Here is a 17,622-nt window from a genome sequence, read left to right as displayed (position 1 = left end):
GTAGCTGAGAGTTCACTCTTCAGTGTGAGTCAACAATGCTGAATTTCCAAGACCAGGGAAACTTTTGGCAAAAATACAATTTAGAGGCAAGGCATATTTACTTATGATCGAGAATTCTTGAATCTGGAATGAATAAGCTCTGAAGTCATACAAGCCCATGATGACCTGCTGAAGGCAGCTCATATCTTTCTTCAAATCACCATCCTCATTTCAGCGTTTTCTGGTGAGCATGCCATTCTCCAGCGCATCAAAGTTAGTATACTCCAAGTGTCACATTTGGTTACCAGTTCCTTTTCCTATCTAGAAAACAAATTGCTACAGCAAAAAAGGTTTAACAGTAGCCCTTGTTTTCAATGGTAACCTTTTGTCCTATGGACACATCTTTTTAAATTATAAAAATAGTTTTCTGGGCAGCAACAGGACATTCTTCTTCCTTGCTCTCTCTCGCATGAGGCAGAGCCCTCCCCCGCAAATGAGACATTTGATCCGAACTGGCTCCATATGGGACCAGCTCAGCTGCCTTGTGCTTCATGTCCAGGAATTACAAACACTTCTGGAAATGCACAAAAGGCCATCTGAGATGACTCAATATACAATGTCAACAGTTGAACTTACTAAGTTGTGGATGTGGTGTTGCTGGCTCCAGAGGAAGAACTCCTTCTCTACCTTCTTCCCCAACAAACTTGGTTCGACAGGTTTATTATGGTTTGTGTAGTGCATGGGCACAGGCTGCCTTCAGGACTATGCTTGATGTGCTCTGCCTTCCACAAGCAAGCTGAACCCTAAATAGCTTTGTGGTAGCTCAGCTGACACCAGAAATAATAGAAATAGAGCAAGCAAGGACAAAGCAAGGATAACCTCCCACCCCCACCCCAAACCCCTCCAAAACCCAGCCAATACATGGATGAGTCCATGTAATTCTTCCCCAGTTTCCCCATCCTTTGGTTTGGTTCTGAGTTTGCTCCGAGTTCTGGCAGGAAGGGCAGTTACAAAGGCACCATCCCAGGCATTTGTGTGCCAGACAGCGCAGCACCATCGCCTAAGGGCTCCCACAGAAATGAGTGAGTCTAAAAGGTTCACGACTAAATCTAAACCGACTGCATCAGAAGTAGCTTCTTGCAGAGATACTGCACTCGTCATCTGTTTGTCAGAGATTACCTGTTTTCTAGGTCTAGAGCAGTAACACCTCAGACAGTGGAAAGCTGACGGGGATCCAAGGTAAACAACCAAATACAATTGCTTCGTAGTTAAAAGATTAAAGACACAAAATAGGTTATTTCTTAAACTTGAGTTTTTCAAGAATCAGTCTTGAAAATAGGCATTATTTTTCCACAAAAGGCTACATTACAATCAAAATCTTAATTAAAATCAAGACATTTGAACATTGAGATTATAAATATTGCAGAATAGAACTCTTAATTAAGTCTTGCATTCGATCTAACTTCTACGAACAAACTTAATTGTTATGGTACTAAATTACCAATTTAAAAACAGTCCCATGGTTATAACATAAAACGTGTAATTAGGAAAAATATAGATGTACTGTCTTACTTCCTTAGGACAATTTTATTCCAGTGCTTTTTTCCTCTGGACAGAGGAACCTATTGTAACTGAGCACACAACAGCTCTTTCATAATAGAAAAAGTTACCAGCATGCACATAAGTTTCACCAGGAACAGGAGCTCTATACAATGTCCAAAGCCTGTTGAGAAACACATCGCTTTTATACGCTGTGGATTAAAGAGCACAACCATCTGGTCAGCTTTCAGGCTAAATGAGCCCATGCTATCCTGCATGCCAATTTGCATGATTGATTAAAAAAGGCCTATTGTACATCTGTCTCAGTAATGTCTGATGTTACGGTTTTAGCAACACTCTCCTGTTTTATGATTATTTCAAACTTTATACTTTAACAATACACTTGTTTCTATGAGTACAACTGGCATCACCACGTACGGTATTAATGTTTTTTCTTGCCTTATTATGTGAAATTAAGATTTAAAGGATAATAGCACTAAATTGACACTTTTTACATTGTTTTTAATTCCTTCCTCCAACTTTTTTTTTTTTACAAGATCCACTATCGCAGAAGCCAAAAGGTGAAGGATTAAAAGAAGTCTTCACATAAAAGCTCTAAGGATTGATATTTAATGAGCTGTGAGATGTAAATCAATCCACAACAGCACAGTTTAAGCTTAAAATACTAGGATAACATTTATATTAAAAATAATTCACCTACAGATAATACAGTCTAGTGTTTATTGTATGTTATGGAAGGTACACTTGAATTTCAAAAATTTAAAACATATAAAAAGTGGTTAAGGGCTAACATTTTATCAACATGTGATAAATGTGTAAGAACGTTTATTATACAGCAGGGTACAATGGTAGTGTTAATGCCAACAGGGCACCACAGAAGTTAGTTTAAAAAAAATTTCCACTATGCTTTATACAAACAACACCACTTGCTGTTGTTTAAGAGTATCGGGAGAGGATCACTGTCTGAAGGATGATAAGCAGTCCTATAACATTTTTTAATGTTAGATAGTGTCATAGTACGTAGAGTGGTGAATGTTTCAAAATAAAACTAGAAATGCTGTAATTACTTCACAGAAATGCACATCCAATATTTGTTTTCAATAAGAACAATAGGTACAAGATTATAACTCTCCCTATATGAAATAATTTACACACAGATGAAAAGCTACACTATCTAAAATAATCACTAAATACATTTTTCTTCTGGGAAATAAACAAGCAATTTTTGTTTTGCATGATCAATATCAAAAAAACATATAGCAGAAGTAGTATTTTTTTAAACATAATTGATGCTCTAAAGTTAAAAAAAAAAAAAAAAAAAAAAAAAAAAGAGGAAGAAATGAGAAAAGAGATTTTCCATGAATGTGCAACCGAAAATCAACCAAGCTTATATTGTAGTACAACCATATTAAGAAACCACTGAGCAGAAATACAACTTTATGGAAAAAGTTTATAATCCACAAAACTGTTCATCAGGCCATAAAGTAAAATAGCTCCACAGTTTACAGATAAAACTGAGGCCACATAGATGCGTGCTATGTCTTATCTCCAGTAAGTAGATACTTAGGCAGAGGATGTGACGCTTTGTTTGTAGACAGCATGGTATGCATTTCTCAGCAAGACATAAGGGAAGCAGGACTCCAAGAGATCCATTGTCAGGAACGGAGACTCTTGCACAATCTGAAAAATACCAGAAACACAAGGTTTTCCAGAACACCTTCTACTGCCTGCTGCTGCTCATCTACTTCACAGGGATACTTCTGGTCTCCACCACAACACTACTCACATATTTCATAGCAAAAAAGAAATAATACAAAGTTTAAATGTTAGGGAGAAACACATTGGTACTTCTCAAAGCTAGTCATTTAGCTTTCCCATGTCTGCTAGACAGAATCTTGATTCTATATACCTTACACATTCCTTTTTTCAGTCATGGGCCACACAATATAAGAGATGGTATGTGCTACCATACTAAAGATTACACATATAGCACTCCTGCCACTTCTGAAAGATACAGAATACTGAAAGGAAAACCTCCAAGCAGAGAGGATTTTCCCACACACACTCTGAACAGTGCTTGTTTAATGTGAAATTTCATTTTGATATTTTATGTACTAAATGATCACCGAGAATTATCTGAAAAATGTGATAAAATGTTTTAGACAACAAAGGTTGATGGTAAAAATATGTGTGTGTGCTGGAGGAATGGAAAAACTTAATTTCTGACATCAGAATGTCAGGAAGAATGACATAAAAAAAAAAAAGTTATTTCCACTGGTCAATAAGCTACAACACACAAGGTGACACCCAAAACCCTCTTGTCGAATGATGTAATGTGGAGCCTATTCCTTATGTTAGTAACACATAAAATAGACAAAAGCTTACCATGTCTAGTAGTAGGTAAACAGATTCTCTGTTCCTTGTAGTAGTTTTGTCCGTCTCCTGCCCAATCTTCAGTAAACTAGACGATGCAAGCTACATAAAAATGAGTATTTCAAAGCAATAAATTAAACAGTCCATTGACTGACATCTGCTATTTTGCTATACACATACAAAACCCTTCTGGAGAAATCAATATCCTAGCCAACAGACACTGTGGTGTACTAGTAACTACAAAGGAAAGTGATTAATCCTGAACACATGAACCATCACTGGGCTTTAGTCTCAGTGTGCCTTTTTTGTATATTTCTAGCATTGTTTAATAAGTAATATATGTTATTTTAATACAAAAAGTGAATTAATTTATTGCAAAGAACTTTTGGTTGTTGACCATTATAAAGTCTACGGAAATTAACGACAGAACTTCCATGGGATCAAGATCTCACTTGCTTTGTCCTTCCCAAAACGCATATAAACTTACTGTATTTTAGTAAGACTTAAAGTGATTGGAGTTTTTATTGTTTGAAGTTATACCCGTTTTACAATAGAAGAACAAATTGTTACTTCCTAAACTACATTTTTAATTGAAGAAATGTCATCCTAAATGTAAATGAATAATATTTTATCAGACCATGAGCAACCTTACAACACTAGTTTTAAAAGATATCCTAGAAACTTATAACACGTACTTAGGTATTTACAAGCCCAGGATGACAGAATAAAATACTGTTTGCAGATACCCATATTTTCATGCCTTACAGAAATTTGGAAAAAACTCTTTTTAACTTTTAATGTACTACCATCATTTATGCCATCACACCAAGCAATTGCAACGTGCTTAAACAACATGTTTACCTTAAACATGTTTCCTTACCAGAAATGGATTTTAACTTAAAATGTTAACTTTAAAATCTCACTCAAGATTCTTCTTGAACAAAATCTGTCATTAATCAATTTGTAATTTAAAGTGAATGTGCATACTTCAAAATAATCTTAGTACATACTCATCAGTATTAAATAACCAAGTAAGTTTTTTCCATATTTAATTAACTTTGACAGGAAAGCAGATCATCCCCAGCAGTACATTTTCTTCTTAAGAGAAATGTTTTTCTTTCAGACTAACAATAAGTGATATATAAAAGGTGTTAGAAAAGAAAGATTATCAAACTATCTGAACCATCAAGTCATGGTCTGTGCAGTAACAGCAGCGGTCTGAAACCAGTTCATAAACACTGAAAAAAATGCAAACCTCATACCAAATGTGTTTTTATCACGACACTATACTGGTTTCCTTCACTTGTCAAATGTACACAACTTGACACAACCATTCCTCTTTCATCTTTTACAGCCAGCAGTTGCATTAGACAAGGTTAATGGCCAAAGGTTTTTTCTGTTTTACAAAATCCAATGAACTTCCAGAAAGGAAAGATCCTTTTAAGGGGAGGGGGGTGGAAAGTTTCTCTAGACTTCTAGTTACAGAAAATTACCACTATCCCACCCTGTAAGTGTGCAAGGCATCTAAAATAAAGGGGGGAGAGATATTTTTTCATAGTTCAAGGCCAAACAGCAAAAATCAAGAATAACTCAAAATCAGTAGTAATTTTTAAAAATTAAAGTGAAGCTGCCATTTTAGCCTTTAGTTTCCCTTCAAGTATCGGCTAATTAAGAGCCACTTTAAAAATTCTATTTCTACTCGGGCAGCACACCAAAATGTATTTAAAATGCATCACCATCACCTAAGGGCTTTTGATTTTTTGCTAAGCATCACTAAGGATTTCAGAAGCTTTGATCTTCAACCTACTCTGAAGAATAAAAATCCCTCTCCCCAAACATTCCTGTAACATACAGTTACTGCTTAAGAAGGTACAACTCAAAAGCCACTCTGGAGTTGCCTTATTTGAAAAAGTAAAATAAACTAAAGAGTCCAACACATCATGGGAAAAAGTCTGCTAGACAGAATCTTGATTCTATATGCATAGCACATTCCTTTTTCCAGTCAAGGGCCACACAATGTAAGAAGTGGTATGTGCTACCATACTAAAGATTATACTGAAAAAAACCCAATAAATTACGACACTTGTACTGATTTGCTGCTGTTACTTTCCACCATCACACACAGCTGACTATTGCTAAAGGACTACTACTGAATTTAATCTACACATAGACTTGTATTAATAATAAGCTTTTCCCTCTTGTGCATCAAAACCAGATTTATATTAAATCCATTGCATTGCATCCCAAATTAATATTACATTTCCAACCTGAATTTAAAAATACTTTCTGAAGTCAATAGATACTTTTCTTGTTAAGATACAAATTTTAACATAACACTAGACTTAAAAAAATAACCTACCCACATCTGGTTTTCTCCTAATCAAAATCAATGTACAATAACTTTAGTTTCTCTGCTAACTGTAACCACAGGAAAATAAGTAACATTACAAGAATTATGAAGCAATATTACTATTGAAATAAATGTTGGTTAATCAATCCTCATCCATACTCATCTAGAATCTTTATAGTATGCCCTTGCAATTAAGATTATTCGCCACTGATTGCACCATTGACTTGCAATAACAAACACGTTGATAATTTAATGACAGCTCTGCACAAGCTAGACTAGGTATAAAACCAGGTTGAGTGGCATGAGGGGGTGAGAGTTCCCCTCTGTTCAGAGGAGCTAGCTCTAGAAAATAAGTTATACATACGGCCAAAAATTCTTTCAGACGGTCTTCAATGCTTCCCTTGTGGATGGTAAATAAAGCTGCAGCAATCTGGTTGATAGCTTTTGCCAAGCAATGAATGTTGTTGCAATGCCCTAAACAGAAACATATACAAATTACCTCAGCATCAAGTTTGAAAATGACAGTATTCTTTGGAAAATATCACCAAACAGTAAACAGACTTGTCATGATGAAGGAGCAACTTCTAGCATCTTGCACAACAGGAGCAAAGTACTGGTGCTTTGAACTTGGTATCAGGAAAGCCAGCAGAAGTACAGCTCTCCCTTCTGAATGCTGTAATGGACACAACAACCTGACAAAGATCCCTGTGGCTTTTAGAAATAAAGAAAAATAATATACTGGAAGTTTATTTGGCTTCTACAAAACCTGTGAGCATTACCACTCGACTAGGCTCAAAAGACACATGCAAGCAGGATTTTTTTTCAAGCTAATTGGCTATTTTTTCCCCCCTCTGTGTAAATGAACAAGTCATCAGGTCAAGACAGCCTTCACCCAAGTGATCTACAGGAACTCAAGAAAAAAAACCTGTAGAATTGCTGATTGCTGTACATAAGATCTTGCCTAAAACTCACCCATGTGTCAGAGGCCTGGAAGATGACTGAAAGACACCAGCTTTCAAAGAGACAAGAACTACTCCTCAGTAAGCCTGATAATCTCTTCTAGGCAAATTAAGTCAAATCTACCACTTTAAAACAAAATTAATAGATACTTGGGCAAATATCTTGGGAAAGTGCTAGTGTATAAAAAGGAGGAGGTCTTTGAAGGAGTTAAGAAGCATACAAGCATGCAAACACTACTGATTCTTAGCAATTCTTTTCGACCGTTGCTGAGCACTGAGCTTATTTTTTTCATTCAGTCATCCAAGATCATGCCTAAATAGCAAGGTCAACGAGACTCCACCACTCCACATGAGAAAAATTAATTTATTCCCCATGCACATCACTATTCTTACTTAATGAATTTTATCTGTCACTTTATTGCACAACTCCCTCAGTGTCATAATATCTATCTGCAGCTCTTTACTCTTTACTCCTCTAATATCCTTAATAACTTCACATGATATGAAAATTTTGTCACCTCACTCTTCACCCTCCTTCTGGTGGTGGTTTATGAATATGCTGACTAGTACGTCCCAGCAAAGATCCCTGCGGATGTCCACCAGCAGGGCCCCCAGAGTTGATATACTCCTACTCCATCTCCTATTTTTTAATTAAATATTGCTGCATGAATATGCTATTCCAAAAAAAGAATAGATCACCACTTTCCTTGAGCATCAGTCAAGAACATCTGTTCCGCTTAATTCTGCTGATTTAAGTTTATATTTGTTTTTGAAGTGGCTTGATTTTTTGAAATTACTTCATTTTTATGTCTTGGAGACAGTAGGAGAAGCATCAGTAAGGGAATTCAGCTGACAAATTGTCTTCCAACCTGTGACAGGTTTCAACTATATAGAAAAGGCTATATGTCTCTTGCAGACAAGCATTCTATTCTAGCCTCTAAATGACAAATTAGTCCTCTAACCTGATATTTAACTAGAAGTTCAGGTTTCTTACTGGGATCAAACTTAAATGTAAGGAGTCTGAGCCTTTATCTGGAGTTAGTCAAAGAAAAAAGGCTTGATCTTGAAGTAGGCAGAGAGAACGCAGACATTGCTAAAGCTGTCTAAGAACTGTCTGTATCTGGGAGGTATATCTTGGCAGATTAGAAAGCTGAAACTCCTTCAAATTGGCTACTTGTTGATGGACTAATTCAGGGTTTGTCCAGGGAATTTACTTCATAAAAAGCAGTATTTGTTAAGTTTTCATTCTGGAAATAGCATCTATATTAAGCATCTACAATAAGGGCAGAACACGGGGAAAAAGTAATATTATGCAAGGAAGGTAGGACTGACAAGGTCTATCCTGTTTGTTAGTTATTTTTGTGGAGTAAACATATTTTATATATCCCTTTAGCCAGACTCTTTTCCCCTCAATAAAAAAGAGCCCACTCAGTAAACAATTCCACAGTACAGAGGCCACATCTCATAAAGTCAGTAGCAACTCCTAATACGGTCTTATTTGAGTTCTAGATGTAACTTTTCTCCAGTCACAGTTTTATGAGATCTTATTAACTATACTTACTTTCAGAATCCACTTTGAAACAGGCTTTGTCTGACTTAACATGTTAAGAGTTACTGAATATAAATAAAATCATAGAAACTGGAATATTTAAGCTACATGATATAAAACATGCAGAAGATAGAATTATCTGTTGTTTCAGCCTGCTAAGAGCCTGAGGACTAAGAAGGTCCTTTGAAAAAACAAGGGAATTTGAAGAAGTCAAACCTGCATGAGCTCCAACCTGCTGAGAACCTCTAGCTAGCCTGATGCATGTTCTTAGAAATAAATTTGCTGAGGGGTGAAAATGAAAATATAATCACCGTTAAAAACTTTTTGACTGTCCTCTTGGCAAGTAGTATAAGTTTTGAGACTCTACAATAGGCAAGATGCTTCAGGAGAAATTAGTAGCAGAAAGTGCTTCCAGAGGGTTTCTTTCACAAAACTATAAACAAGCAGTATTTAAGAGATGTGGTCTTAAACACACATAAGCAAGTTCAGTTGGACTGAGTTAAGAGAACTAACCTGATTGTCCTTTAACAAGCAAGTTTTACCTGCACCCCTCACCAATCACATTTTATATCCCGTGCTCTTGTCTACATTCTGAGATTTCCATTCAGCCATCATGACTTTGAAAAAGCTCACAAAAAGCTGCAAAAATACTATGAGTGCAGGTAACGTGCAACTACTCTGTCGGTTCAGATTGCTCTCCCTCTTTTTTCAGAAAAAGCCACTAACTTTAAAATTTGTAACTTTTCAAATCAATGTTCAAGTTCTACTCTCATGGCATCAGAGATTTATCTGACCTTTTCACAACCTTGCTACACTACCTGTTTAAAATGAAACCAGACTTAAATCCCCAACCTCTCAAAACTGAATAAAACATCAATTAACCCAATTTAAAACAACCATCTTGGGTCTCTCAAAAAATGTGATCTGTATGTTACATTAAGCAATACAGAAGGCTTTCAGAATTTTTGGTTTTTTCCTAGCACTTTAAATTTTCAGAAGTCAGTTTAAACCAGATTAAAAATAATGCAAGTTAAAAAAACCCCCAAAAAACCATGTTGTGCCCAGTAAATGGATGCAGAATAAACATGGTCTTTTATATGAGCCACACTACACATCACAAAGGAAATAGCTTGAACAGCTGAAAAGTGATTTTTGTGTGTTTTGGAACAGTTTTGCCAATGTGTTGTGTTTTGGATTTTTTTCAAACTTAATTTTGTCTGAAAGAGAACTTTTTTTGTGGATTACATGCAAAGAACTTCCTTGAAGCAAAGATTTTTTTTTTTATTTTTTTTTAATAAGAAAGCTGAACTACTGTGAAGGATATACTTCTGTTCACAGTTTACACCTTCCAGATTCTGTTTTCAAAATTTTATGCTTAGTAATATGAACAGCATATTAAATATAGAAAAGATACCTTGTATGAGTGGCCCAAAGCCAATGTAAAGATTACTAAAACATCTATACTATTATATAATGAGTCTCAGACTAATGTAGAACGTATACAGTAGCAATTCCACATACTGGGATGAGATTGCCCCCTGCAGTATCTGAACTGTTCTTAACTTTCTACAAAAAATGAGTCTTCTACTGGAGATTTTATCTCAAACAAAAGTTAAGTAATTGCTTTTTAAAGTAACTTTCCGATCTTTCCCAGGATTAGAGGCTAACTCATTTAGAAATTTTCTTCACTACAAAACGTAAGAAAACATTTAAAGCAAAAATATTCAAGAAAGTACCAGGACTGTTATGAAGAAAGCATTCACAGCAAATATTTAGCTGACTCTCTACATTACCTTCAATGGCGGGGCTATACTGAGACATCACATTGCTAGCCAAAGTTGGCAAGGAGACTGCCACGAAGACCATGAGCAGGCAAGCAATTTTATATTCTTCTTCTGGACTAATATTTTCTAAAAACAAAACCAAAGTTCTTAATTAAAGAAGTCATCTTAAAAGTATTTCCTTTCAACTGCAGGTAGTTTAGAATATAAAATATTTGACCAAACTGGAATTTCAACCCATCAACAACATACTCAGTGTCTGTATTGTGAAAGGAGGAATATTATGTCAGTCTTGCCAAAAGACACAGGGTGGAGGTTCGAAATGTCCAGTTTGTGATCTACAAGAATGAGGGCAAGCTGCTGCCACCCTGTCACTTCTAACCATTTAGTTACTAAGACTTTTTAATATGCTGAGCAGAATAGTATTTTTGCATGCTGGTGTAAATCCAGTTGTTGCTCCGAGGTGAGGAGAGCTTCTCTTGCACTCTCCCGTTGGTAAACAAGCAGAAGGTGATGTGCACTCACCTCAAGTCACACTAAAACCTTGTGTTTTCAAAAACAGCAGCATCACTACAATTTAGCATAAGAATAGTTTAAAAAAAAGTCAGCTGTTGGTGAAATGTAGTACTTGCACCTCTACAAACTGAGTTAGTAAAAGCAAAATACTTCCAATTGCAAAGGTAATAATCAAGATACAAGATCCTAAACAACCATGAAAACCTACAGAAATCCCCTGTCTTGTTCACTCAGCTTAAACATTTCACAGCTGCACCACAATGGAAATAATCTATTTTAAATGTAATTTCAGATACTAGTTATCTTCCAAAGATATGCTTACATATATTATACATATAATATATATAAAACAAATACACTTCTTTTTAAGGTCACGAAGAAATTGTGTTCAACACTTAAGTCTGAATATTAAAACACCCCCTGGAATAGGCTGTATTTTCCCCTCCCAAAACAACTACCATTAAAGCAAGAAAAAACAACTTAGGTAGCATTTAAAATATTCACGATCTGATTATAGCATTAACTAGCCATTACATACAGGACAAAAAAAGCACAATAAAGTGCTCAGTAAGGAAGATAGGGAAAAAAGCTGAAGACTGTCAAAAAGCACTTAAGAGTCTTAACTCATGCCTTCAAACCTGCCAGAGTAAACAAAACTGAAAAGCTTAGACAGTGGTGCTTTGAAGCAAGTAAGAGGAAGCATTATACACGGTAGAACATAAACATGTTTATTTTACCATGTTTCCCCTTGTAAGCTCCATGTTAACACTTGGAAACATGTATAACACCCTGGAAACAGTGTTGTGAAATTCATAAAGTGCATTCAGCTGACATTTCAGCTCCTCATGCCTACTTACATGCAGATTTGTTACAGATCTGTACAACAAAACTGATCATGTCCGTAGCTGTTCACAAGAGTCCAATTTTCACAGTCCTTAGCTTACAGTAGTTTTCACCATCAGCTATTAAACGCCTTCAACATCTACTCATTATTCTTTCCTAGGTCAACAAGTTAATTCATATGTGGTTGAAAAGATTCTCAAATTAACACATCATTAGGCAGCAGACAAGTAATTCATGTTCTTATGCCATTTATGGAATTCATTGAAGGAATACAAAGTACCCAAGAGATAAGTTTCCTCCTAGCACTTTAAACACTTCCATGCCTGGGTGCATTTATTTTTTTGCTCTTTTTTTTTTTTACACTTATATTTTTTAAGTTGTAACTTCTTACCCGATTTTTGGGAAGACAGTGCTACGACCAAGGCAGGATCAATCTCACACGGCAATCCAGCAGCTGATGACAGTTCATATACATTCATTGCCACCTGAGGACCCGAAGAAAGATATAATTACAAAAAAAGACAACATCAAATTCTTTTTGTGTAAACATGATGAAGAAAAGTTTTACTGTCATGTTTAAAATGTTCATATTAGAATTTGAAGCACTAAGGAATTTCAGAGACTTGGCTAAAACAAGATAAAGAGACTCCAGATTTTTTTTTTCTTGTTTCTAACCTACATTGAACAGCTGGGTCAGTACTTTGTGTGCTAGATTAGAATTTCTTTTTGTCAAGCCAAACAAAGCTCGTATACTTTTCTACATTACCTCCAAAGCAAACATACTGACTTCCAATTAGTTGTTTCTTCATCTTTCTTCACTGTTAAAAAAAAACCTAACAGATTTTCTCTACCAGATCTACAGTATCAGCCAACATCTGCAAATATAGCATTTTTAGACAAAAGTCAAAAGTCACAATCTGGTGAAATATTAGAGTAAGGCAGAAATCTTACAACATTCAAATTTGATACATATTCAGTGTCCAGTGACTCTGAGTGCCAGGAGTTAGACTCTAAGCAGCCCTAATACTGGAGGAACTAAGAGCATCTTGAAATGTATTCCATTTTCCAGCCTGTCCCAGGCTGTATCTTTCATTGCCATTAACAAATGTTCCACGCAGTTCTTCTCTCCTTCCCCAATTTACATTTTGGACTAAGTATCTGAAGCTGTAGTTCAGATGAATCTCTGCAAAAGCAGGTTTATACCAAATACAACAGACTATGGGAAAAGCTACCAGCCTGTCTTACTGCCATTAGCATTTGAGAAGTTTTATACTCTGCCCATAAATTCTCACATAGAGTTGGTCAAGCTGCACGTAGGGGATATTGTGCAGACTATTCTTGTTCATGTGCTCCAGCCTGGCTACCTGAGGGTAAGTTCTGATATGAAAAGCATATAATGTTTCCATAGTGCTATGCTGTCAGCAGCACATATGATACTAGCTTGCGTACAGTCCTGCATTTAAAGAATTACAGAGCATCTGGACAGGAGCTGGTTTACTACAAACTGGTTAAGAAGCAACAGTGGAACAAATGCAAACCTGTTTCTAAAAGCCTGTATAGAAATCCCAACAATTTAATATTAAAAAAAAAAAAAAAAAACAACAAATAAAAGGAGAACAAATCCCCATTTTGCCAGTCACTCCAAATCATAAGTTTCAGGGATATTAAAATAAAATTAATATTTTAAAACAAGTAACTATTTCATCAACAGTTTGAAAGCTATTTATGCTTTGCTTGGTAAATTCAGTACATAGAAAATTACTATGTCATTATGTCCTAAAATATGCCCAACTGGGCAATTGTCCGAATCTATTGTACAAATCCTTGTAAAGATCTGTCTGTTGACATGCCTTCATTTAAGAAAAAAAAAGTCTGCCCTTCTGTCACAAAAAAAGCCTTGGTTGCCTACAATTGCACTGCTGTATGTGACAAGGCCAGGAGAAAGCTCAATGAGCTGCTGATTGTCCACAGAGCAGCTCATAATTGTTAGCAGGCTCACAGCACAGTTTTGGCCCTTCCAACAAGCTGTTTTCAAGATAAAGCTCAGAGTTCCCAGTAGGCACTATGGACAAAACTACACAGGTTTGGCTCCTTCTCCATGCACAGTCCTCCAACATGATCCAGGCAAGCTATGTACTCTCAAACAAGCCTAGATGGCATCACGCCACACCACGAGACACAACATCCACGTTTGGTACCATGCAAAAAACAGCATGGTGGACTGCACTTTTAATTTGTTTCAGATACTTTGACCTAGAAAAACACACATAAAAAATAGATATATTTAAGAGTCAAACTGGAACTAAAGCAGACCCAGAGAAGGTCAACAGACAAGTATTACATGAGGTGGAGGTAACTAGGTGGTGCTACATGGCATGAGCCAGAGAACAGTCCTCAGTATGGTTTTATTTATCAGTAGATAGCTTTTTTTGCCACCCAATTATTCCAGTGACTGCAAATTACTCCAGTGACTTCCAGAAGAGAAACAGCAAGTACTATGCTTTCTCATCTCTCCTGAAACAAATGAGTCCAGTGATGTCTTTAGAGTTCCACTGAAATGGTTAAAATTATTTATCATCAGCTTAAAAATATGAATGGTAATATACTGTCTTCCATGATTGCAGAAAATGTGTAGTGGGATACAAAGGTTGCAGCCTTTATCCCACTCTACCTTTCAGCATCCCTTTGATACCAGAGGGTGTAAGATGCTTTCTGAAAAGATCAAGTAAAGTAAGCTGTGAACTTCCCTTCTCATCTCTTCTGCATGCTGATCCCTCAAGTTCAATGATGAAACATGATGCTTCAGTGATCAACAGTCAACTCTGCAACTACAGTTGAGAATTTTATAAATGCTTTTCTTGAGAAGTGCAAAGGCAACTTGCATCATTTCAATTTAAATTTTATCATGAGCCAGTATCGTTGAAGTTAATTTTCCACAGCATTTCCACAGAATTCCTCTATTGTGGGATGAATTTGTGAATAGGAATTTCAATTTCTTCTGGGACATTCATGGCTCATTTATCAGCATTGCAAGTTTCAAAGAGCATGTGATTATATTTTGGAGTGAAATTTCAGTAACTTATCACATTCTTCATGGAACCTCTGACTCATTTTCAGACAGACTGCTAAACCGGGTCTTCTGAAATCATGATGCCCACCATAGTGTTCTCTGAATTGTTCTTGTAATGTACTTTTAGAAAGGAGAAGGATGTTTTTTACTTAGTGAATCTTCATACATAACAGAACTTAAGTTTCTTTCCTCAAGAGTAAACAGCAAAATGTAAGCTTCAAATGCAGGAACAACAACATATTCTGGCCCTCAAAAAAAAAAAAAACTTTGCTCAAGAGCAGATTTCTAAAAATTGTTTCTGTAAAAGTGAGTCAAGAGTTGTGCGGTGTATATCCCACCACACGTTTTCTGCAAATCAAACTGCCACAATACCATTAAGAAGCCTGCAAACCTTCATAGGGTCCAAGATGTAGCAAGAGACTACAAAAAAACCAGCTAGGCTGCAGGTACTGTATGTACCTGTCCAGAAACTGCATGATGTACAGACAAGGCTTTTTGGATGGAAACATACTACCATTCAGAAGCAAGGCACTTCATTTAAGCTGCTAATTTTTTTTCCAAGCACTTCAGATAGTGGGTTCACAAGAATTTCCAATTTAAAGTCAAAATCAGACTAGTAGCTATTACATGCATAGAGCTCCAATCACGTACAGAGTCCTTGAAACATTGAGTGTTACCAGTCATACTGCTCACGCTATGAAGCGGCTCAGTGTTCTTCCCTTTATCACTTAGTCATGCTTCAACACTTGATAAATTTTGTTCCTAATACTTTCCACTAAAGTTCTCAAATGTGATCCCAGACTTGTGCTTATCCTATCAGTTGGTTGGTTTTTTGTTTTGTTTTTCTTTCCCCAGACCCAGCTGTGCAGATGCACAACTACTTAGCTCTTTGGAAAAAAAGGGTGTTCTTTGTCTCTGGATTTTTCATGCTAAGCATGAAAGTCTTGCCCCTTAGGTATTTTCAGTAAGCACCAAAAATTACTCCATCACTCTTTGAGCCAAACATTACCTTCATGTCAGTCTCTCTTGGAATGTGATCTTTGAAGTCCTCAATGGAACTTACAAGGAAAGGAATGTGGTAGGATAAGACCTAAGAGACATAAACACATACAAAATGAGAAAAATACTTCCCATGTTAATGATCAATTAGACACTACCATTAGTTTACTGGACTTACTATTTTTTAAATTAATTTGGTTTATGCATATAAATTTATTTGTAGATACAAGACATTAAAGCCTAACATATGCAAAATCAAGCTGTTTGCAACAAAAGTGAAATGAAAGCTTTTAAAATATACTAAAGACAGAACTGAGAAGCATGCTTCAACTAAAACATATATGTTTTAATATAACATTTATCTGAACAGTACTGAAAATGAAGATTCCCCCACCCCAACTTGCAATTCAAACTTCAGTTATGGCTGAGCATTACCATTTTACCCACATGCCAGCCTTTTAAGAGGTAGTATTCCTCTTAAATTAAATAACCATTCAAATACCCTATAAGTCCATTGAACTAAATATGATGAAAGTTATTCAGAACATAGTCAGTTTTTTCTTACATCTCTAAGTGCTTCCTGTGCCAAGGACCGAAAAGACAAGATAACACCAATAATCGTCATTCTCTTCAAAACACTGTCAACAGCTGAAGAGAAACAAGACCAACAGTGAACAAGAACTTGATGGTTACAAGCTCAATTCTTAAAAAAAATAACCCCGAAACAACCCACCAAAAAACCCCCAAACATTTAACAAAATACTGAAAAGAACAAAGTACTACAACAATGGCATTCCTTAAAAGAGCCAGAATAAACAGTGCCGAAGCAGGTTTTTACAGCTGAGTTGGCAAAAGGACTTTCAGTATAAGACTATCCTGTTAACCACCTCACAGAATGAACCCCGTTACATGCAGCTGACAATACTGGACACTAGCCCTAGTTCTGTGTTTTGTTGAAGTTAAAAATGTCTCCTTATAATAATTATTTTTGTTAAAAAGAATCACTTATATAAATCACACGTAAAAGTCATTCCAAATAATGCAATAATTTACACTGTGATGGAATCAAATCAGAAACATGTATACTTCATACAGAGAAACTAGTTTTTCTCATTTTCTTTGCAAAGACAAAGATAAAAAACAATTCTGTATTTTCAGTAGGAGCTTGCTAGTTACCCACATGATAATCTTTTAAAGAGTGCTGCCATCTGGTCTGGCTTATCGAAGCTGGTCCTCATTTGTGTTAGAACTTCAACGTTCTCCACCACAAGTTTCTAAAAAGAAGCAAGGATTCAGGTCAGCTATGGATTTCGGTACGTTAACAGGACAAATGCTTGATTTAGAATATTTCAGTCTGGCAGACAGGCAACTAAACTCATGGAATACAGAGGTACCCACTGTGTTCTTAATGGGACTACAGTATCAGTAATATAATCAGGCACTACTCTATACAAAAACAAGCTCTGAATCAAAAAGCAGAGGATTATATACCCCTTGGAACATGGTTTTTATATTCAGCAATGTGTACAACTTCTTAAAACAAGGGAATGAAACTCAGTAAAACCAGACAACAGCTCCTCATGCTATTCAGCTTTTTGTAAGAAAAGTAGATCAATAAAAATGCAGATTCACAAAGTAATCAA

The 17,622-nt window shown here is 36.0% G+C and overlaps 1 protein-coding gene across 1 annotated transcript in view; it reads right to left on the bottom strand.

The window, feature by feature from the left end:
- Positions 1-2,019: 2,019 nt before the first annotated feature.
- Positions 2,020-17,622, bottom strand: part of LOC104524561 (nck-associated protein 1) — a gene marked incomplete at its 5' end in the record, with an annotated part of 49,635 nt that continues 34,032 nt past the window's right edge. The window contains 8 exons of the mRNA XM_010167484.1: positions 2,020-3,219; positions 3,925-4,014; positions 6,627-6,736; positions 10,564-10,680; positions 12,302-12,395; positions 15,990-16,070; positions 16,545-16,627; positions 17,160-17,253. Of these exons, the coding sequence (XP_010165786.1) occupies positions 3,103-3,219; positions 3,925-4,014; positions 6,627-6,736; positions 10,564-10,680; positions 12,302-12,395; positions 15,990-16,070; positions 16,545-16,627; positions 17,160-17,253 (786 nt within the window). The remainder of the gene's footprint in view (positions 3,220-3,924; positions 4,015-6,626; positions 6,737-10,563; positions 10,681-12,301; positions 12,396-15,989; positions 16,071-16,544; positions 16,628-17,159; positions 17,254-17,622) is intronic.

The sequence above is a fragment of the Antrostomus carolinensis genome, unplaced genomic scaffold (genome assembly GCF_000700745.2).
Source record: "Antrostomus carolinensis isolate BGI_N321 unplaced genomic scaffold, ASM70074v2 scaffold3535, whole genome shotgun sequence".
In the NCBI taxonomy this organism is placed as follows: domain Eukaryota; kingdom Metazoa; phylum Chordata; class Aves; order Caprimulgiformes; family Caprimulgidae; genus Antrostomus; species Antrostomus carolinensis.
This window is presented reverse-complemented; position numbering and strand designations above follow the sequence as displayed.